This window comes from Gambusia affinis, linkage group LG11 (genome assembly GCF_019740435.1).
Source record: "Gambusia affinis linkage group LG11, SWU_Gaff_1.0, whole genome shotgun sequence".
NCBI lineage: Eukaryota > Metazoa > Chordata > Actinopteri > Cyprinodontiformes > Poeciliidae > Gambusia > Gambusia affinis.
In genome coordinates this window covers 12,073,902-12,097,934 of record NC_057878.1, presented here as the reverse complement: position 1 = coordinate 12,097,934, position 24,033 = coordinate 12,073,902, and the positions used below count along the sequence as shown (strand labels likewise).

Here is a 24,033-nt window from a genome sequence, read left to right as displayed (position 1 = left end):
AGGACACAGACTGATGAACTGCTGATGGTTTTCCGGCAGCTTTATAAACTATTTGCCCTCCTACAGGGTCGTGCGTCACTCCATGGAGCATGGGATGGATACTGGAGGGATGGAGCTAAGAAATTTGTACTTGTATGAAAAGAACTGAATAAATTTAAATCGCAGTTTTCTCTATAGATAGACTGAAAGAGAAAAATACTGTTTACAAGTTCAAATGGTGAACTTGTACCTTGCAAAAATAGTTTTGCAAGGTAGTGTATGCGCCAGATATATAAACATGTATAAACGTTCAAGGCTGAAGGAGCATTTTTAGCCTTTCCTATATTGTAATTATTTTATTTTTTTTGCTCCTTCTGAGCCTCTGAGAATTCCAATTTCCTCTAATGCAGCTGTGAAGAATACTTTATCTTACATTTAAACAGTGAACGGAAGCAGCCAAAAATCTCTCTGTTGTATTCATGTATATAGTTGTTTTGCGCAGACAGGGATACATAAAAAGTCAAATCCAAGATAAAAAAAATATACATTTTGTTTTTTTAGTTTTTTTATCTCGGACACACAAGCAAGACGTTAGGGCCACTTTGACTGTGTAGCTGTTGATTCAACTAACTCTCTCTGGTGTAACTCTATCTGGTTGATTGTCCCTTTGAATTAAAGATTTTTATTTCATAAAAAGTGTGTGGAACAGCAAGACTACTTTTAGGTTCATCTACCTAAGCATTCTCAAACTGAAAAAGGAGAGAGAGACAAGTGAGTTTTAGATTTACTTGCAAGCAGAATGGACAGGAGCGTGCTTCAGTTACAGTCTCCTACCCACTCTAAAACAGCTCCTGTTAGACCCTTTCTTTTTATTTCCTTGGGGCGGTCCTAGTTACATAGCCCATTTGGTTATCTTGAGTTAATAACATAGCATAGCTGCTTCTTCTGTTCTCATGAGTCACCGGTGTGTTGCACCTACCAGCTGCCGTAATGTAGAGTGTAAAGTTCAGAGTTCTTGTTTACTTCCTTCTGTAGAAATGATGCAGGAACTGATGATCCCACAGATCCCACTTGTGGTCTCACGCACAGTTCCTCTGAATATGGTTCATAAACTTCAACCCATAACCATCCATTGTTTATTCTGCCATGTCAGTTATCACTCTTGCTGCAGACCATCTGGTATCAGCTCCCAATTTTGACGTCTTCCTGCAAGCATCTCTCACAAGGCACACATTCCAGAAGCAAACAGACATACAGTATTTATATTTGTAATTAATTTAAACCTATCAATTCCCCCCTGTAATTACAAATAAAATACTCAAATTCATAAAGCACTTCTTTTTATATGTTCAGTTGACAGATCAAATAAAAAAAAAACTTTAACCATTATCACATTCAAAGTAAAACGCTAGGTAAAACACATATAAGCATTTACTGTTTAAAATATTTTTCCAACAAGCAGGGGTACATTTGGGCTCTGCTATTTTCCAATAGGGACATTTCTTTTATTTTTATTGAAGAACACAGATTTTGAATGAGACAATATCCACATGATGCCAGAACAGCTGAGCAGCTGAAAAACTGCAATGACAAAGCAGAATCAGAGAAAATCAAGATGCAATGTTTTCCGAGGCATCTTCATCCGTCACGTTCCACTCTGCGTCTGAGTGGATTTTCCACTGCTCATTTCCAACTGTGGCTGCGATCATGTCGGAATAAATGTGAAACCGCTTCACTAAGCAATCACACACGTCTTCATAGCCAACAGTCTATAGGGTCATTCTGTGTGTAGAAAGCAATGAGCCAACTTGTCATATACAGTCTTATCTTCTGCCTGTCCAGTTTTCCTCATTTCTGCTGATTAATTGGTGGATGTGATCCATTCAATTTGTGTTTCTATCATTATAATTATACACCTCCAACAAATGGAAAACACAGGAACCCTGTAGCCACCTGCTTCATAAACATATTAACAAGGTTCAAAGTTTTCTTTTAATGTTAAGGATATGCAGATCTTTAATCATTAGCTTGTTCTTATTTCTGCTTTTATCTCAGCTTTATTTTAAACAGATCTTGCAATAAAAACCCAAAACAACCCAAACAGGATCAAATGTAGTTGGATAAATCACATTTTAGCGTAAATCAAACATTGAATATCAGTGTGAATTAACAGTCCAGTCTAAATTACCTTTATAGAATAAATTAGATCTTACTGGTTGTTTATCTAAAACCTGAGTGCTATAAAACTGATGTGTAACTTAGCCAAATCCTGATATTTTGTCTAAAGCTCATCTGTTTTCTTCAAAAAATTTCTTAATCCATTCTTATTCTATTATATTAGCGCTCTGGAGATGGCTTGCACAATATTTTTCACGTACAGTTCCTCTGTCTGTGGTTCATAAACTTCAACCCATGACCATCCATTGTTTATTCTGCCACATCAGTTATCACTCTTGCTGCAGACCATCTGCACCAAAGATAAAATTTCTACGAGTTTTATCTTTTCCGACTTTAAAATATGATAAAATGAGTCATTTAAATAATGCTCACTTCTGTTTTAATCAGCGAGAACCCTCAAAAAACAGAATGGTGGTGGACATAAAAATTGGTTTGGTTAGCCATTCATTATTTGTGCCTTTATTTCTTTATCCCATCCAAAGTTAATTATGTTTCAGCCCTAAAGTCAGACTTCGGTGCGCTCTTCTATTCTTCACGCACCAGTTCTTTTGTTCAGAGAGGCTATTAAACAAAATATGCTCAGGAAAAATAAAATTAACGTGCAAATTTGTTTCTCACACTTAATGCCAGGTAAGTAAGCATCTCATTATGTGGAGGGGGAAAAAAAGCAAAGGAAAAATTATTAAGCACCAGAAAGTTGCAGTTTTCAAATTCTCAAAATAACTGGAATTCTAAACTAAATTCAGAAAAAGTCAGAACTGCAAGTTCTGATTAATTGAAAACAATGAATAGTGATTATTGGCTCAGTGTTTCCTTGTAATTTCACTTTATGTCTGAGGTGATTACGTTTTAATAATACAACCCAAGGTGTCTGTTACTGATGTCAGCCATCTGAGCTTTTGTTTCTTTGTTATCTTTGAAAATGCAATTTCTGTTGACTCCCTTAGCCAAGGAGAAGCTATTGCATTTTATAAGGACAACACAGCTGAAACTTTTAATCAAATGTACTCTTCCAGTTCCCATTTATCATTTAACTCAGTGGATGAGTTGGAAGAAAACTCCCATTCTAAAAATTCAGACACCATAGATTCCAGTGCTCCCATTAAAGTGAAAGCTGTGTTTGGTAGAAAGATGTTTCCGTGGGTAAACGCTCCACTAGTAAGAAATTGTTGGACCTACAGCCATGAAGAATGAACAACAGGAAACTGGTTTAAGGACTTTAAATCACACAATCCACTGCATTAAAGTACTTCCAGACGATGCATGTTATTCTCCAGGGACATATGAAAACATAAAATCAGGTGATGCATCCTGGAAATGTAGCAGCTGAAGAACATTTCCAGGACTAATGTCCCAGCAAGATCTAGAGAAACTCATCTAGGTATTTTTCTTTAGTCATGCTGATTGCTGCAGCAGTGTCCTCACAGTCTGTCCAAAACATTTAACCCTCCGCCATCCAGAGCACAGCTGCTGGTGTCCTCAGTAAAACCAGGAAGATGGAGCACATCACTCAAGTTTTAAAGTGCTTACACTGGCTCCCTGCAGCTCAGAGAAAAGACATCAGTTAGTTTATGTCAGTGAATGGCAGAGGTCCAAAATACATAAAAGATCTGCTGCTGTTGTATCAACTTTCCAAACCTCTGGTTCTTATCTGCTCTGCGTCCCCAAAACCAGAACCAAACGCCGAGAAGCAGCATTCAGTTTCTATGCAGCACTTCCACAAACTTCCATAAAACTGCAAAACAGCTGGAACACTGAGTTCCAAAGTGAGGCTCAGGGGCCATTTGTGGTCCTCTGAAGGATTTTGTGTGGCCCCCTGACCTCAATGCAAGCACAGGTGGTTGAAGAAGATGGACACTTTTTCATCTCGTAGAGCAACATATTTATAAATATAAGTATTTTACAGATAATTAACATTGTCTTTAAAAAAATATGAGGCACAAAAAACAGATTCCCATTTATTAGCAACTTTTCTGCAATCATTTTATCTTCGGAGTCACCAGAACCACAACTATCGACCTCAAACTCAAACTTCAGTCAGCCCGAAAAAGAAAATAATCAACCCCCAAAAGTTAAAAACTTGGTGCCTGTCTTATAATAACGTAACTGTGCAAAACCTTTTTTATGTTTTCTATCTATACTAATTTCAAATTTAATTTAGATTACTATTGAGCTGATAAATCTTAAGAAAAAATAACTAAAAATCTTTAAATACTTTTTGTGGCCTGAAAGTGGTTCCAACTTGACAATTTTGGCTGTTGTGGCAAAAAGTTTGGACCCCACTGTTATAAATCAAGACTAAAACCCACCTATTTGAAGCTGCCTTTATAATATCTGGAACATTGATTAATATATTTGATGATGATTATTCTTGATTATTTTCATGATGGTGTTTGACAAAAATGTAATGTTTGTGGTTTGCCTCGTAATTGGAGGACAATTTTTAACTAAGGTAAAACAAAATCACTAATTATCAGCAAAGATTTCTGTAAATTTCCATTTACAGAAAGAAGTGCTACTTTAACTTTGTTCATGTGAACTTATGCATTTTTAAAATTAAAACGTCTCCATGGACGCAATTATTCATTATCCGGTATTGAACCAACCAGAGTGCAGAGTTAGACAAACGTCAAATGGGAGCCAAACTTTACATGAAAAGACTCTGCTGACTCGATGCACCATATTGTAACATGCAAGTCTGCACGTCCTTATGGACAGGCAGGAAAGTCTGAAATTTTATAATCAATTATATGTTGTATAGCCTTCGATATGATTCAGTTCGGAAAAAAAGATATCCAGCAGAAACAGCTACACACCCACACACACACACACACACACACACTAAGAACAATCCGTAGAGCCTAATTAGTGCTGTGGAAGGACGCTAGACTACCTGAAGTGACCCTACACATGCTGCATCCAAAAAGGCCCTGAACTGGATGTGAACCCAGGATATTCTTACTTCCATCTGAACTAACTACTGTCATGAGGCCTTCAGCTCGCTCACAATGAAAATACAAATCTCTAACCAGCTGCCAAACACCTTCTTCTTTCACCGGTCGTGTGCATGAGATGCCGTAAATAAGCTGGACTGAAAATGAATCAAAGAAGCCAGAAGAAAATGATGCAAAAATAAATACGCAGTCGCTAAACAAGTATTCACCTTCTTGGATGTTTTACCATTTGAATTGCCTGGAAACATCAATTATAATCAATATAATTAGGCATTTTGGATAATTCTTCATCAGACTGAGGTGTGGGCTTTGACTGGGCCACTCCACAGTTGTCTTCAATCCGTTTCTGTGTAGCTTTAGCTGGAGGCTTCAGGTCATTATTTTGCTGGCACATAAATATTTATTTATTACTCAACAGAAACCACTGAGCTTCTTTAATCACCTTCTTTGTGTCTGCCATTTTGGTTATTCTTTGGTCAATTTAAATGATGGCCCTTTGGGCTCCAAACGACTGTTCATTTCTTATCATCTGTAGCTTCATGTCTTAGTTTGACTTGGAAAAACCCCCAGATAATTTGTATGAAAATAAATCTTTTTGCATTTTGTATGTGTGTCTGTCTAATTGTATATTTTTGTTCTGAATACCTGCGTTTGTTGCTCTGAAACTGAATCGAACTAAATTATGTGCAGGTTGGCATTCCAAAAACTTATATGCTTCAGGGTGGATGGGCTGATGCAGGTTAGCTCTTTCTCACTCCGTTTCCTAAAATAAAATCACATTTTCCTGCCTCGTGGAGATATTTAAAATGCCAAAGGGTTCACGCAGTCTTTCAGAATTTATTTTTTTAGGAAATGTTTGGGTGACCTGTTTAAAGTGCAACTTGACTCTCCTGCTCTGAAAATGAAAGGTTCAGCCCCCAAGGAGCCTGAACTGAATGAAGTGGGTTTGCAAAATAATGAAGGCATTCAACCACTCAGTTTATTTTAAAACACACACGTCTGGATGCACATGAAACAATTTTTTTTTTAATTCTCATTGAACTCTCCTCAAAATATCATTTCATAGAGGCCAAAATCTTCACTGAACCTGAAATTTTTACTAAGCAACAGTAAAAAGCCTGAAAACAAAGTCAGAGCAACGAGGACGAATCTTAAAGGATCTTGTCTGGACTCTTGCTTTCAAGCAGTTCTCCTCTCCAACAGGTGTCATGGCATTTTGCCTGCTGGTTGTTGTCATCTTCTATCAGATCAACTTGTCACTTTGGAGGATGTCCAGAGGACTTGGCAAAGTCAGGCTCGCAGAAGCCTCAGAATGGCTCCAGTTCTGCTTCAGAGCACATATTCACACAGGGAAACGTGGGGTTGAAATGGAGGCTTCTCTTACTATTTGAGTTCAGGTTTTAGAAAAATCACCAAAAATATTTTAGATGTGAATTTCTCAGGAAACTAACATGATTATAATTGTATTCAGACTGTATTCTACAAGTCCTTGAGAGATTTTTCTGGGTATTTTAGCTTTGCCCTACAAAATACTCTACATGTTTACTGAGTGTGTGAATTTGTAATCTGTAGCATCTTTCTATAATCATTAGAACTAATTGTAAACATGTGTAAAAACTCTAACATAAACCTATTTATTATTGTAATCACATTCAGAAAGTATCAAACTTTAAAAATACCAATGTTAAATGCAGATCAGAGTGAAGTCAAGTTTATTTGTACAGCATAATTCATAAGTCTTTCACAGAATAAACACATTGTACAATAACCAATTATGAAACGTCAAAGGCCGTCATCAAAATAATTATCACCAGATATAATGATCATTGTTTGAGTTATTATGAATCAAAGGCAACTAAGCAGGCGAGTTTTTAATCTTGATTTTAAGGAACTCAGTGCCTCAGAGCGCTTGATCGTTGTCAATAAACCTTTTAACTGGTGAACCCCAGTATTTTTAAATTATTTTGCTGATGAATGGAAAGGTTGGAGACTGCCATGTAATTCTGCAGTAGTGTTTACCAACGCATCTACTCACTTACTGAAAAAGAGTAAAGCTGATTAAAAGTTTCAGCTGTGCTGTCCTTAGGAGAGAGTTTTGCAATAGCATCTCTTTGGCTTAGTGAGTCAACAGAGATTGTACTTTCAAAGATAACAGAGAGAGGATTAGATAGGGCGACATCAATTTGATGTCGCCCTATCTAATCAGTAGCAGTGTAAATATTTACACTGCTGCTGACTATCATGTCCAGACTGAGTCCTCCATTGTGTGTTGCTTGTGTAAAGCGTTGAGTCAAACCAAAGTTTTGAAGTATATCGCGCAGTTTTTTCCCCCGTCAGCATAGATGCTGAAGCCTCCCACATTTATTAAACAGCCATAATCAATGGAAATAACAGATAGAAGGTCACTGAGGTCATCTTAAAAAATGCCACATATTTTGGGTTTTATATAAAGTTAGAATCAGAGCTCGTTTCTGGCCTTTTAACTCAATTGATTCCCAGAAAAGAGTCAAACCTGCACCTTTTTGCAGTTTAGTGACTCATAATAAAATAAGGTGGCAACCCCTCCCCTGCGCTTATACTTTCTGTTCAAATGCACAAAAAGTGGCCTTCTGCTGTCACTCAGTTTCCACTTGGGCAGCATGTCAGGAAAACAGTGAAGGCTTTATCCATCACGACTGACAACAGACTCAAGCACACGGCTAACACCGAGGCTGTGTTCAGGAAAGGAATGAGTCAACGTTACTTCTTGAGGAAGCTGACATGCTTTAATGTTTGCAACAAGACGTTGGAGATCTTCCAACAGTCTGTTGTCTCCAGCACCATCGTTTTTGCGGCTGTTTTGTGTGGGAGCAGCATCGGGGCCAGAAACACCCACAGACTGAACGAGATCATCGGGAGAGCTGGCTCTGTGATCGGGCTCAGGCTGGAGATATTTGAGACTCTGGTGGAAGGAAAAACACCGAACAAACTATTAAGCATGAAATTCAAATATTGACCTCTTTTGTGTGTTTGCTTCATTCTTTTGTTCTGTGGCCTCATGAAACAACACATGGTCATTTTGGTCCAAAACCACAGCTGCTGAAGACTATTTCAAGTTGGAGAAGATCTGCAGTAAAAGTCACGTTTCTTCTGCTGTTAAAACTGAAAATGGATCTTTGAGCAGAGGAATGAATCATAACATATCACTGCAAAAGTATAAAATCTTAGCAACTAGTTTTGGTTTAGTTTCTAATGTCTTAATACACTTGAAATGGCACAAACTAACTTAAAAGTTATTTTTTCAACAGGATATAAAGGCTTGTTTTAAGTAAATAATTCATTAACATTGATGAAAAAGTACTTGTTCTATTAGCAGATAAACAGGAAAAATGTTTTGATACCATTAAATCATCTGCCAATGGAACAAGACTGTTTTCATCAATATTAAGGAATTATTTACTTAAAACAAGCCTTTATATCTTTCTGAAAATGTATTTATGAGTTTGTTTTACCTGATTTCAAGTTTACTAAGATATTTGCTCTAGAAACTAGACCAGAAAATACTTGATGAGATTTTGTGTTTTTGCAGTGATGGCAAAATCGATACCTAAATGGTTTACCAGACAAAAAATTTACAATTTTCCATGTCTGCTTTCAATGAGGATACATTTATTTGATTGCATTTTAACCATTTTTAGCTGGTATACCAGTGAATGTGCACTGCGCTGTGTATTCGTCATGGAAGAAATAAATGTGTTCTGACTCACCAATTGTATGCTGAAGAAATGACGACCATCTGTTTGGTTGCTTTACCTTATATGTCAACTCTACAACGACTGCTGAGATGCTCTTGTTTTCTCCAGGCCATCATCAAGATGTTCTGGCTTTATCTCTTTGCCAGACGCAGAGCAGTGATTCATTCTCTTTCTTCTAATGATTCACATTAATGGCTGCTTTTTTTTGGTCCACTGTAACCGTTTCTCTCCAGCTTCACTCTTGATGACGGCAAATATTTGTCGTTTCTGTCTGTAGATCTCACATTTTTAGATTTCCATTGGAGATTAAGAACCTACATTCCTACTTCTGATACATTTTTGTCTTTCTTTACAATCTATTTTCTGCCTTGACAATGACATCTTTATTTGTCTACCCTATAATTTTCTTTTTTTTTTTGTGTCCTTTTTATTTTCTTTGCACTTGCTCCATATTTCAGTCTCAGCTGTTTGGGACGAGCCAACATTTGCTGCCACAACTTTCATGCTGAATGACCTTCTTGAAGGGAATTGATGGAGCTTTTTGAGGCTTTAACGGACAGCTCTCCTGCTGGGGTTGTGTTTCCTGCCAATCAGCCAGCTGAAACAGCCCATTAATGTCTGTAAGCACTCTCCCTTTTACTTCGGTCTCATTTAGTCGGACTTGTCCAAGCTTTTCATTCAGCACCGCAAAATGGAAAAATAATTACTTAAATGCTATCATTACTAAAGAGAAAGTGTAACAGAGAACTGTGAGCCGATAAATCCATTAGCTTTGTGTGATGCGAACATTTTACTGAGACGTTGACTTTTTACTGTTGTGGTATTCCCAGCACATCTTCTGTTTTTTGGGGGTTTTTTTGTTTGTTTTTTGTCCCAATGCATTATTAAAATAAGAAAATCACAATTCCATGCTTGTACAATGTTTCCCTGCCTCTTCAGTGCCCTACATGCATAATATAATGTCAAGGTACCCTGAACTTTTTAACATTTGTCATGCATGTCCCCCGAAAGCCAAATGTCCTCAACTCGATTATATTTCAAGCACTATGCCAACACAAAGAAAACTTTTTTGGTTAAAAAAAATAGATAGAAAAATGTCACTGTTAGTGACAGAGAATATTTTATAACACTATTGTACCAGTAGAAACTCTAACAGGTGTCCTTCGTTGCTTGTCATGTATTTTGCTCCCTATAGATTATTTTGCTTTCCAGGCTTTGCTGTAGAGAAACAAATCCCCCAGCATCATTCTGCTACCACTATGCTTCATCTGTGAGGATTGTTTTTCTCAAATCTAGTGAGATTTGAGAAAAAACTCACCAGAAGCCAGTGTACCTCATTCTACAGTTTGTTGTCAATATCAATGTCAATTCATATTGACAACAAGAGCTTTTGTGTTTCAATTCCTCGTGTAAAATTATGGAACAAGTTAAATGAGTGTTAACCTCTTACACCCTAAGCGAGCCGAGGTCACATGTCAGCTGGACCCACCGGTGGGTCCGTTGGGTTCTAGAGGTTAAAACAAAGTCAAAATTTAATACAATTTAAAAGGAAATATAAAGAGGTCATTATCACAAGATATAGAAATATGGGTGAGAGTTAGAGTTAGTGTGTGTGTAAAATGAGGCTAATGCATATGAGTGTGTGGGTATATATTTAGACATATGTAGACCCAGGTAAAATGGAAACTTAATTAACCTATGCTTATTTTTTATTTTCTTTACTTGATTTAACAATGAGGGTCTATTTAAAATATGGTAAGAGTTCATGAGTTTCTTACTTCATCCGACTCCTTTTCTAGCACTCTAAGATCACTGTGGTACAAAAATATGTCTTTTGCATTGCTTGTTCATGTGTGTGATTTTATACTTCTATCGTGTTTGAAATAAAATAAATAAATAAATAAAACTTACATAGCACATAAAAACAAGAGATTTTGGCCAAAGTGCTCCATCACTCGTTTGTTTTTGGATTTTATTTTGTAACCTGACTCTGCTTTAAGCTTCTCCACAACGTTTTCCCGGCTTCTATTCTGTCTTCCTCTGTTTTCTCCAATGTTCTCTAACAAACCTCTTTCCCAGAACAGCTGAATTTACACTGGCATTAAGTTACACACAGATGCACTGTGTTTAATAATAAGGAGATTTGGGCAGCGGCATCAGACTCTGTTTATCTATTGTTGATTTTGAAATACCTGAATGAATTATCTTCATTTGGCGTTTCTGTCTTTTTTTTTGTGGTTCCTCCTCCCATGTTTTCATCTGCACCCACATTTTTTAAAGCCTCTTGCATATCAAGCTGGAGAAATGTACAGGCTTTATTTTCTGCAACGTTAGATGGGACCAGTTTAGTCCCACATCATTTTCTCATATAAATGCAAATTGAGTTTTCTTCTCCTTCTTTTCTTTTATCTCTCCAGATAAAACGGAAAAAAAAACACGCATGTCCGTGCATGACTCCAACTATTTTAATTTGCCCGACTCTTCTGTTGGCTGCATCTGAGAACTTTTACTCAAAAATGCCAAAAAAAGAAAAATATTTTGGAATAAAAATAAAATCTTCTAACTTGTCCGTAATTTGAGTCTGAGAAAAGAGCAGCTTTAAAGTAAGACTGTAAGGTGACTTTTATCTAAACACATAAACAGAGACACGACTCAAAAACACAGATGCTGATCCACTGCTGCTTTCTTTTTTTTTTTCAATAATAACCAGAACTGCAGCTCTTGCTCACATTTTCATAAATACCCTAAAAAGTCTTAACTTTCTTGAAATCGCTTTGCTTCAAGTTACATTTTTGGAGCTGAGAAATTGCACTTAGCCTTGAAATATTAATTACCTCAGTATTCACACGGCAACCTTTGCCGACACCTCTGTATCAGCGTGGCATTCATCCTCTCCTTTTGTATCCGTGTCTTTTCAAACAGAAGCTGCTTTCAAATTAAAATATTCAAAGCGTCTCTTACAATCACAGCCTTGACTCAGATAGATTTGTGTTGGAAATGGCACAATGAGGCAAAGTTCTGATGCATACGTGAGATGTCTGTCTCCTTCAACAAGAGAATATTTGTTGATTTGCAGTTGACAGAAATTTTTTTTAGTTATTTTTGCTTTATTTATCACTCCGCATGTCTGACCTCAATGGGGAAGCAGAAAACATGAAGCATTTGATGAAATTAGGGAGCTGGGAGCCTCGACGCTGCAACATGTAGGGGAAAAATGAAACTTTAGGTCTTTACATAAAACTCTATGAACTGGTGGGATATGGTGGTGGCAGCATCATGCCAAAAGATTTGAGGCTGCCATAACCAAAACAGTGGTTTTGGCTTAATACAGTTTCATGGCACACTTTTCATATTTCAGCTTTTCCCCTGCACATTTTTTAAGCTGTATATTTTTTTTGTGTATCACACAAAATGCATCAAAATCTGTGATTACAACAGGGAAGCATACAATTTCTTGAATTTTTAAAAAGAATTTTAATTAAAGACAAACATCGGATGAGAAAGACCAGATAATGTAGCTATGAGAAAACCTGGACCTTCTAATAAATATGACATATAGAGAACCTCTGATGCTTGAAAGAAGTGTCATGGTGGCAGCAGCAGGAGAAAAATTAGGTCTAAAAACTACAAGTCATTTCAATCCTTCAGACAAAAATGACACAAATACACTTGAAACAAGGCTCTAGTAATCAGTACAAAAGGCTGTTTAAAATCCAATCTCATTAAAATGCAAATTTATGATGAGAAGCTCTTATTTTATTCCACAATTTTTTGCCTCACTGTCATCTAAGATTTAGGTTACATCCTTGGTGAGAACATCTTGTCTGGGAACTTAATGTGTCGCCTAGCTGGTCCTTGGATGCCACAGTAGATGTTCTATAATAGCTCGAACTTAATTTTTGCTTCCAATTTAATTTTGTGACAGATGCAAATGTAGATTCACTGGTTGAAGTCACAGCTACAAGAATTACATAAAAAAAAATCCAAGAGGAATATGATCAGAATAAATTCATTCAGTTTAGTTTGAATTCAGAAGGTAACTAACTAAATTCAGTCCAGTTGTTTCATTTTAAACCAAGTTTCAATCAGTTTTATTTTAATATCGAGCCAATTCATAACTAATATCACAAATGCAAGGACATGATGAGGCTCAAATACCTGGCACTTCTAATTAGAATCAAATTTTGGTCTAAATTTGCTTTCAATCAAGGCAACGCCTTCTAATCCAATCACGTGCAATTACATAGAGGCCAATTAAATAGCAGCACAGTAACAATCTGCTTGTCCTTCTCTTAAAAACGGTTTGCTCTTGTTTATCTGGGATATTACTTGCTTTTTTAAATGGTTGTTATTGTTTATAAGTTTGATGAAAGAGCTTAGGAAATGTGCTCTTCACTATTCAAAATTCAGCTAGGCATCCTTCACTTCAAAGGCTGAGTAAATGAGATCAGATCAAAACGAAACAAAACCAAGTTAAACTGGAGAGCAACTCAACTTTTAACATTGTGGGAAAAGAGGGGATGACCTCAGCCATTTCAGATCTGTTTCCGTTATCCAGCTTGAGCATATTAATTATTATTATTGTTTTTAATATTAAACTCAATAGGTTAGGTTAGCTTTTTTGATACAGCTTCAGAAATACGCGGGAAAGGTTGCTTCTAATAAAAACTTGTATTTGATGTTTCTGATTAATTTTTCTGTGGTTACTTTTGTTTTCAGATTGTTTTGTGTTTGCAGTTTTCAGAGCTAACAAATTACACAAAAGTATAGTTTTATATGACTGTAACCCACCACACACAATGAGAACAATATCTGCGCCTTTTAAGAAAGAAACCGGCAGTTTTTCTTCAGCACCATGGACAGTAGCTGGTTGAGACTGTAGGCCTCTGGCGCCACCTGCTGGAAATAATTATTTTTGATGGACTGATTTAAGATTAAGGTTACCGTAGATATATATTGTAAAACAGGAAATATACACAGATTAAACCTTAAAAAAGGAGAATATTGTAACAACAAATGAGAAATAATGAAAGGGTGATCTACTGAAACTGAATATTTTATTTTTTATGAGAACAAAATTAACAGGCTCTTTCAGCATAGATCAAAACCAAATGGAGAATTATTCGCTGACACACACACACCAGATAAAGAACATCAAGTTAAAAATAAATACACAGGGATTTTTTTTTTTTTAATCTGGTTAGTGAAAATAAATTATTCATGAGTGGTTTAAATAAGGACAAGTTTTAATTTATGGACTATTTCAAGGCTTTAGAACTCAACTAAAAAGTTACAGTAAAGTTTTACTGAGAAAAACAGCAGATAGGAGACTACTTGACAAACAAGTAGAAATTAAAATCTGCTATACATACACCTAAAAAGAGATAAGAAAAAAAAATCTTCACTTCCTTTTGTCAAACTCTCATTTGACTATGAAATTGGTTGACTGAAACGGCTGCAGAAGTAAATTATGTTGAATCCAATAGAGAACAAAGTGCTGGAGGATACTCCAGCTGCTGCAGTAGAAAAATAAAGTCAGACTAAAGGTTTCAGACAGATGAAAAGGCGAACAGATGATAAAACAGGACGACAACAACAGCTGCCAGGGAAACCCACAGTTCATCATATTAAGTGCTTCATTAAGTGCTCTGGTCTGATTTGTTGGTTTGTTTACTTGTTGGATATGCAAGGATGTGCAATATGTGTTTTTATTGATCAATATGTGTATTTAGATTTTATTGTAGTACTAGTGTTCAACATTGCTGTTTGGAGTGTATTTAATTTATCATTTTTAGTACACGGTGTCCAAGTTAAATCTCCCATATGGGGACAGTAAAGCATAGAGCTATCATTTATCTGTCAATAATGCATTATGCACAAGTAACTTGTAATTGAATTAAAAAAGAAAGAATGTGTTTATCTAAAAACAGAATTAGTGTGAGATGCTAAAAAGAGAAGGGATGAAAAGAAAAATACTGAAAATCTACAATGAAGGTAAATTATATTCTAAAAATAGATTGTGTTTAATGCACAAGCAAAGTTAACCAAAAGGATTTTAAAAGGATTTTTGGTTGATACGCTATAAAATTTGTCTTTAGAGATTAACATGCTTTAATAATAGATAGATGGTCCAAACATCTTTGGGGCATTTTGTCACCTTCTGTCACCTTCAGCCACTTGTTTTTGCTTCCTGTAAGCCTTGTCACAAACTGCTATCAGGACGTCAAATGACTTTGTGGTCGATTGCTTTCTTAGTATTATTCTCCTGTATAGGCCAGATTTCAAGAGAGCAGAAGTTACCCTGATCACATCTGAGCTGCGGATCTCTAGTTCACATCCATAATTCAATCCATCAGGAAGTATATTCTGTTCCAGAGATACTGTTCGTCTTCTTGCTGTTCCTCTATTTAATAATCTCCTCACCCATCAATGTAGATGGATTTCTGTCTTTCGAAACATGCTGTTGTGCCACAGTCTTCATTTCCATGCTGTTTGCTCACTAATGTTCTCAAACAAATCTACACAGCCCTCACTGAGCAGCTAGATTTGTTTTAATTAAGTACTTTAATTACTCGCAAATGGACAGTCTGGAGATAACTGGTTGCACTGGATTTTATTTAGATGCACCAGAGTAAATGGGGAATAGAATTAAAATGCGGCAAACATGTGAAAAAACATGCACATTTTCCTTCCAGAATATTCCAAAGTATCACGAATAAACATGGCTTCGTGTAAACCATCTCCATCTCCACCTGTGTGTTGGTGGAGCTCTTGGAGGCGGACCACCTGCACGTCCCATCATCCATCCATCACTGCTCCCATCCAATCAGCTGCGGCCTGATGGGACCTGCTGCGCAGTCAAACTGTTTTTCTTCTCTCATCCTTGGATACCTTGAGAAGGGAGCACAGACCTGCCTGTTTTCCGTGGCCGTGCCGCTTCTGGTACCCCGACCTGGGCCTGATGGAGAACACCCGCTGCTTCGCGAACCGCTTCTCCGACTACGGAGGCGCGCTGCTGCCGGGCCAGAGCGCCGAGGCCGTCCTCCCAGCCGTCGTTGCCAAAATTGACAGGATCCTAAAAAAGATCCCGGTCGACATCAGCGACTGCGATGGAGGGCTGTACGACGGGCCAGCCGGAGTCGCTTATATGCTGTACCACGTCAGCGAGTGTCCGCTGTTCTCCGAGCAGCGGGACGTCTACCTGAAGACGGCCAAGCAGATCATCGACGTCTCGGTGAGGTACGCGGACGCGGAGCCTGACCAAAACATGCGAGCCGCCTTTCTGCTCGGCGGGGCGGGCATCTACGCCGTGGCCGCGATGATATACAAGTCCCTGGGCTTGGCGGATTTTGTAAAGCCGCTGACCAAGTTTCGGAACCTGTGGGAGGTGTGTGCGCCCATCAATTTCCTGGAGTGCGGCTCGGACGAGCTGTTTGTGGGGAGGGCGGGCTACCTGTGCGCCGCTCTGGTCCTGAAGCAGAAGCTGGGCTTTGAGGTGAGGCAGACACCCCGGGATGGCGCGATTTTCACCAAGCAATCCTGATAATAAACTTATTAATATGCCTTATTTCACCGTGACTGACCGCTAATATCACACGCAGACCTGGAAACATAGACGACCTCAGCTTTTGCTGTTTAATTTATTCCATCAAAAGTTTATGAATTATATTTTTAAATGAGAAATCATTTCCTTCAAGCTGTAGTAGAATAATAGAAAACTGTCTAATGAATTGAAAGTGTGGTGTTTTATAAAGATGGCAATAAGGATGTTAACACGAATCTTCAGTTTGTGATGTTATTAATTTTCTGACAAACAACAGGCTGTCCCTGGGATAAAGATCGAATTGCCCCAACTCGTCATTTGGGACAAGAACATTTTATATTATTAATGTTTGCAGCACATTAGTGATACAACATTTTATAAGCGTATATTTAAATCAACCATGTCATTTCTCTTGCTTCTGGATGTCAACGGTCAGCTCTAGGTTTGATGCCGACCACACATCTTTGAGTGACATGATTTATGTCGTGTAAGTCATGTGATTTAGTTTGTCACTCTTTCAAATAAAGACAATTGTAAAATGATTTTAATTTATCCTCTTCCAAATGACCTGATGAGGCAATACGGACAAATTCAACCCATGTGTCATAATCTGTGATTGCAGAAAAAGCAGTGTCAATGCTGTGAAACACAATTTTCCACACAAAAACAACGTTAACATATAGAAACAGAAGACACCCAAATGGACCCAAATACTAAATTGTGCAAAAAGAGAATTTTGCATAATAGGTCGACTCCCTTTAAATGTTATATTCCCCTTTGGGATCAGTTACATATTTTTAAATTTGAATTAAATTTAAATGGGAAACGTGAAGACGAAAGAAGAAATTCATAAGTTGGCAAATGCCTTTTGATGGTCATGTATCTTTTACAACATTGTGCTACATTTGTTTACTTGTTCTGAGTTATTATGGCACTGCACAGGTGGACAATGTGACACAAAGTCTCTTGTGGCTGAAGAGTGAGATAAATGGTCTCAAATGACTTACATGACCTTTGTTGCTGACATAATAGATACCTGATGTAATGAATGATCTCAATTAATGCAATATTTGTAAATGATGCTGCATTCTAGAGTAAAATAAAGCTGTAATTAATCACAGTCATACAATCTGGGGATCCTTCTAGATGCAGTTTCTTGGTTGTGATTTTCAGTTTTTAAACAAGAAAATGACTAAAACCAAAATATTCAAGTTTAAGCTTTAAGATGAGTCCATAAGACACTTTGTGACATCAGTGTATGTGCATTTGTCTCATTCATAGAGTGACTGGATGCTCTGCATTAGTATAAAACAGACAGCAGTTTATAACACCCCGTCTCACAGTTGTTCCTTTTTGTGTGACTTTTTCACATCATCACACCAAAATTCCCAACAAGATAAACACAAACGCGTGAACAGAGAGACGAGGAAGAGGCTGTATCACCTCTTTTACTCCCCCTCCAGCCTGACACTACAAGACATAGTATACCTTTGACATCCTTGACAGTTTGCTACCTCAGGTGACCTCAGGCGCTCTTTTGTTTCTGGCCTTACCAGCAAACTATGAGTCAGTAATGGTGCATCTCTCCCAGACCAAATTTGACTTCAGTCTGTTTTATTAATCACTCTTGTGTCTCAGAAAGTCACATTGCATTCTGTGGTTTGCTGGCAGAAAGAAAACAAAACATTTTTAGTCCTTTTACAGATTTTGAATACAAATTAATCCAGCAAATTATTAAAGATGTCTTTGTTATGCAGATAACTTAAGTGTTTTTCATTTTACAGATCTTGAGCAAAGATCAGATCAAATCTATTTGCCAAGCCATCATCGAGTCAGGAAAACAATACGCCAGGAGGAAGAGGAAGCCTTTCCTTCTGATGTATTCATACTATGGAACAGAATATCTTGGTAAGAATATCTGGAACAGCACTGTGCAAAATTCTCAAATCATCCCTCGTTTCTTTATATTGTTCCTCCAAAGTCATCAGGGTTTCGTGCAGTTTTTTTGTTTTTAAAACGATCCTCAGATGATCTACTTATCAGGATCAACAGTGAAAACTTTGAACAGTCCCAATTGTTTAATCCATTAGGACTGCGTAAAGGTTTGAAAGGTTTTTCAGCCTGATCTGGTTACACAGTATCTGGACTCTGACTTAAACAGGGTGCTGTTCTGGTGCAGTTTTATTTTTTTATAGATGGTCTCACATTTTCCTCAATCGATGGTAGATTGTATGATAGTGAATGTGTCACCAAACCATGATTCTTCCATCCTCCATAGCTTGGAATTACGTTGTTTTCCTGGAAAGGTGTATTTGGTTTATGCTAAACACGTCGTCTGGTCTGGTCTACAAATAATAACTTTTTTGATTCATATAAAGAACAACATTTTTCTAGAAGTTTGGTTCTTTTTCTACATTCTGCCATTTTGCCTAAATGTTTTAGAGCAAATATTTTCTAAGAAAGTTGCACATCTCTAGTCGTTTTCTGGTCAACAAATAAAGTTAAAATTGGTATCAAATGTCCAAATGTGTTATAAGAAGGGTGTCCAAATATTTTACACATGACTTAGTCTGGATCTCTCTCTGGCTCCAGAGTTGTTGTGCTAACATGTATGAAGCTAACTGTGCTTTTCTTGACTGCATCCGATGAAGAGAAGCATCAGGGCTGGAGATCCTCAGTAACTTTCAGGCCAGCACAGAGTTCGTCGTAAGCATAGCCCTGCTGGTCACCTCTGCATGGTTTCAGCGCCGATGGAAGATAACAGAGTTAAGAAAAAATAAAAGTTTTTAAAGATCTGCATGAGTTAAACTTTGCCTGCCCTAAAACATTTGCTCACTGTTTACTGCGAAGTCTCAGATATGAAAGAAGATTGTAGCGTTTGACGTTTCCCAGAGAGCTGTGGTTACCCTGCATGCATTTAGTGGTCCTGATGACTTTGGGATTCACATGAATTAGATCCACTTCTCACCGGTCTGTTCTGATTTAGCATGGGGGAGTGATTTGTTTTGGCTCAGATGGTTGTCGCAGTTTGTAGGTCAGCAATATTTGATTTTTATACTTAGCGCTGTTGATTAAAGAAAAAAAATGAGTAAGGAAAAGTAAGGCTGATCTATACTGAAAATAAATGCTATTATAACTATATAACTTCAGTCAATTAGCCGTGTGTACTTGCTAAACACTGTGGTAAATTTGCCCATTAAACTGCTTGGAGTCACAATGAAAATGGTTTTTTTTAGACAACAACACAGAGCATTTGCTGCATGTTTTCCCCTTCTGTCTTCCTGTCAAACTGCTGTTCAAAAAAAGCTAATTTTTGAGAAAAAATAAAAATCCACCACCATATTTATAAATAATTCTGGGCATAATTGTATAATTAATTGTGAGTACAAACTTGAAATATCAAACAAATACACTTTGTCTACTGAAGATGTTGTGTCAAGTACTCTCCCTTTACTAGTTGACATTTTTAGTGCTTTGGTTCTTTTCACCTTCAGTCAGTTTGTATGTGGTACCTCCTGTTTTTGACGTCAAAGCCAGACGTGTTTCACTCTTCAAAGTTCTTTCTTTGCAGCCAGGTAGAGCAAGGTCAGTGAATCACAAGAGCCAAAGGGAAGCCTCCATGCAGTCTGTTTTTGCTCGTATCTTTCAGGGTTGTGCCTGTTTGTTTGCCCGGCATGGCGTCGGCCTGCATGGCTGGTTTTGTTTGGCGAATGTTTTTGACCCGCTCCTCGCCCTGCTTCCTGTCAGGTGCAGCCCACGGCCTCTCTTCAGTGCTGCAGATGCTGCTCAGCTACCAGGATGTCCTCAGCGGGCCGGAGAAGGACCTGGTGTGGCAGAGCATTGACTTCCTCATGACTCAGGAGCAGAACTGCAACTGGCCGGCAGAGCTGGGAGCAATCATCGAGAGGGAAAACGAGCTGGTGCACTGGTGCCACGGCGCCCCAGGTACAACCACTGGTACTGATGCCCAGTATCACATTCCCTGTTACTATAATGTTTCCACTTCATCCTGCAGGCGTGGCGTATCTTTTCGCAAAAGCCTATCTGATCAATAAGAAGCCACAGTATCTGGACACGTGCATCCGCAGTGGGGAGCTCGTTTGGCAGAAAGGCCTGCTGAAGAAAGGACCTGGCATTTGTCACGGGGTTGCAGGCAGCGCTTATGTCTTCCTCCTGCTTTATCGCCTCACAGGCAATTCCAAATACCTCTACCGTGCCCAAAGGCAAGCAATCGTTTCTCCTCTTTCCCACTGGTGTGAAGTCTACAGGCTAGAAATATCAGAAATTCATGAGTCGTGTCCCAAGTTGCCAGTAAAATTTATTTCTCCAATATGTTGGGAACTGATTGTACCACATTTCAACTCATAGTGCAAAATAGCAAAACTTTCTTTTTCCCTGGCTTTCATTTTAGTTTTCACAACACAGATTAATGAACTGAAGGTTTTAAAATCACATAATTATGTATTATATATATATATATGTAATTACATATATAAGTTAAAATTTTATATAAATCTCCAATGTCCAGAAAATGAAATGCATATAATTAGGAGTAGTCTCAACATCTTAGTCAAATCAGTTTAACAGATCTTTACTTTTCCATCTGATTTTTTTTATGTGTTCAAACAAAACTGTTTGCTGTAAAGACAATAATGTGTCAGTGGTAGTTTGTAAAAATAAAAAATCAAATACATTTCCTTAAATTTCATTTACTGCCAATCTATCTATCACACGATGATGGGTGGAGATGAGCACTATAACTTAAATTTGTTGATGACACCAAAACATTTCCAAATTCACTGCTCAAGAGTGAGTTTGAGCATTCTTCTACCGTTCAAATTGTCTGTTTCTTAAACGATGTTGGAGTCAATTTTATCTCCATTCATTCCAATTTCTGTAGCTTTGCTCTTGAATTTAAGCCCTTGTTTCATTTTAAGATTATCTATTTATGCTTCCTTCAGTCTCACAAAGTCTGCCAAGACCAAAATGCTTAATAACAGCCTCTCACTATGATCCGTCCACCTCGGAACTGAACTGTGGATATTTTAGATAATGTTTCTCTTTGTCCTAAAGTGCAGTGATAGCTAAAGAAGTAAATTCTGGTTCTGTCACACTATATTCTCAGTAGGTTGTCCAAACACTCTAAATGAGTTTGAAATTGATTCTTTCTTCAGCAGCAGTGTCATGGAGGTTATTGTGGTCGAGCATATCAATTATTAACCAATTCTAATTTGAAATTTGTCTGAGGTTGCCTGTGTTTGGTTGTCAGGTGATGGACAACTTGTCGGATTTTTCCTTTGACTCCTCTGTGAGAAAATAGTACGTATAAAAGAAGAACACTTCTGGATTCTGGCTTTAATATTTCACTCTGCAACACTCAGAGTTTACCAAATATTTCTGTAACCAATGCCATCAGCATGGTTTTCAACAAGGCTGCAAAGGTCTTGAAATAGCTCTTTATGGGGCGTGCTGTGGTGGAGTAGGGGATAGCATGACCCACATTTGGTGGCCTTGAGTCCTCGACGCGGCCGTCACAGGTTTGATTCCCGGACCCGGTGAAATTTGCCGCATATCTTTCCCCTTTCCTGTCAGCCTACTTTTCTATAAGGGACACTAGAGCCCACAAAAGACCCGCTGGAGGGCAGAAAAACAAACACACAAAAAAGAAATAGCTCTTCATATTTAGCCATACCGATATGTTTTGTGTTATTCCTGGTGAGGAGAAATCTTTTTGTAGGTCATCTGTTAGAAAAACACCAGCTGGATCACTGTCTAAATATAGACAGATTTCATTGATTTTCTTGGCTTCCTGTGACTTTTTGTATCTCCTTTTATTCATGTGTACTTCCTCCACTTTTTACCCATAGTATTTAAACTAATTTGTGTCGTTTTCCTTGTGTGTGAGGAACACGTGGTATTGTGGTTTACATTTCATGTCAGTAGGATCAATTAGAATGTATATTTACTATGAAAAAAGTGTTCTTGTGTTTGTTTTCCCTGGTAAAGTAAATCTGAAAGACACTTATATTACTCATCATTTCATCATCCATCTCTTTCTGTGTTCTTCTCTTTGTCCCACAGGTTTTCAGAGTTTATCTTCACCGAGGAGTTTAAGGCGGGCTCCCTCTCGGTCACCAGCATCTACAGCCTGTTCGAGGGCCTTTCCGGGACCGTTTGCTTCCTGGTCGATCTCCTGCAACCAGACCAGTCAGAGTTCCCTCTGTTCAGCGTGTTTGTGTGAACGGATCCAGCATCGCACTGTTTCCTGACCAGAACAAAAGTTAGCATTTTTACACTTGACGCAGTAACATGCACTGTAAAACAAGGACAGTGTGTGAGTGGGTTTCAGTTGGAATAAAACATTTGATGCAGTAGCAGAGAAAGTTTTTGCTTTGCGTGGACGTACACCTTGCAGGCTTTATCAGAATCACCACTAACATTTTCTGTTTCACTTCAGTCAGCTAAAATGAGGCCTCACAGCCACTTAAACCTGAGATACATATTTATAAGTTTCCTTTGGATTTCCCTTATCCACAGAGTCTAATAGAATCTCCTCAGGTTTGCTTTAGCATTAAAAAATAACAGCAGCTAACGTGCATAAAAGAAAACAAATTTGCTCAATTTGTGAGTAAATATAGTTCAAATGTTCTGAAAAATGTATAGCTGCAAAATATATTATTAAACATATTTACATGAGTGAAAAAAACAATTAAATCAATCCGTAAACACCAGCAGCATGTACATTTTGCTAAAGGAACGGTAGTTAGTGGCTAGCACAGCTGCAGCGCTAACGCAAGTTTGCATATAAACAGAAACAAAAGCTATTTGTTTTTATTCCTAAGGCGTCTCTGTCAGTGATAAAACATTTCCGTTGCTCCTGGTGGCATAAAATTGCTGGTAAATTGCTAGCCACTACAACGATAGCACTAGCTAGGCTATTAATAAACTACTCAGCTGAAAACCACTCAAAAACCCCAATAACATTTTTAATAATTATTATTGTCTCTTGTAATTATCTTTCAAAACCCCATTCAGAGTTTTAACTAAAAAGGAAAAGAAAAATTTAAAGTGTGTGTACCCTTAATCTCAGGACAGAGATAAACATGTGCACTACCGACAGTCTAAAGTAAATGAAATCACAACTAAGTCACGCATACGCTCAAATATATATATATAAAAAAACATGAGTCACATAATGCCTTTGAAGTATACACCAGCTAAGCATCACGCAATGCAGTTAATTTAAGTCTTTAGGGACATAATCTCTCAATTTGCTGTTGTCAAAACCTTAAATATTTAATGAATAAAAAAGTGGTTTAATGACACCAAGCTTTCAGAGTTACTGATATATGCTAGAGGTACAGCTGGTAAATGTTGAGATTAATATCTGTTCATTGTTGTAACAGTTTCCCTTTGTTCCGTTTCACTTGTGTGGCTGCTGTTTATGGTGCTTGCAGCTCTGTCGGCCACCGTCTCGGGACTTTGAAATTGTAAGACTTTGAAATTTGTTTCACCCTGTGGAAAATGAAAACAATCTGTTCTAGGCTGTAACTTTGTGATGAGAAAAGAACAAAAAGAAAAGTCTGGTTTTCTTCTTATTTTTCTTCTAAGTAAATTCCAGAAGTGACTTTTTTCCAAGCTGTGT

The 24,033-nt window shown here is 37.7% G+C and overlaps 1 protein-coding gene across 1 annotated transcript; it reads left to right on the top strand.

Annotated features, from left to right (window-relative positions):
- Positions 1-13,817: 13,817 nt before the first annotated feature.
- LOC122839394 (lanC-like protein 3) lies at positions 13,818-23,352 on the top strand. Its single transcript, XM_044130915.1, has 5 exons — positions 13,818-16,340; positions 18,173-18,296; positions 20,136-20,333; positions 20,404-20,611; positions 22,470-23,352. The coding sequence occupies exons 1-5, from the start codon at positions 15,807-15,809 to the stop codon at positions 22,627-22,629; spliced, it is 1,224 nt and encodes a 407-aa protein (XP_043986850.1). The 5' UTR covers positions 13,818-15,806; the 3' UTR covers positions 22,630-23,352.
- Positions 23,353-24,033: the final 681 nt, after the last annotated feature.

What these genes read in the sequence shown, in the direction of transcription:
- LOC122839394 (XM_044130915.1), top strand. Translation starts at nt 15,807, where the DNA reads ATGGAGAACACCCGCTGCTTCGCGAACCGCTTCTCCGACTACGGAGGC. An exon ending in AGCAGAAGCTGGGCTTTGAG is followed by an intron (nt 16,341 to 18,172) that starts GTGAGGCAGACA and finishes TTCATTTTACAG; the next exon opens with ATCTTGAGCAAAGATCAGAT. An exon ending in TACCTCTACCGTGCCCAAAG is followed by an intron (nt 20,612 to 22,469) that starts GCAAGCAATCGT and finishes TTTGTCCCACAG; the next exon opens with GTTTTCAGAGTTTATCTTCA.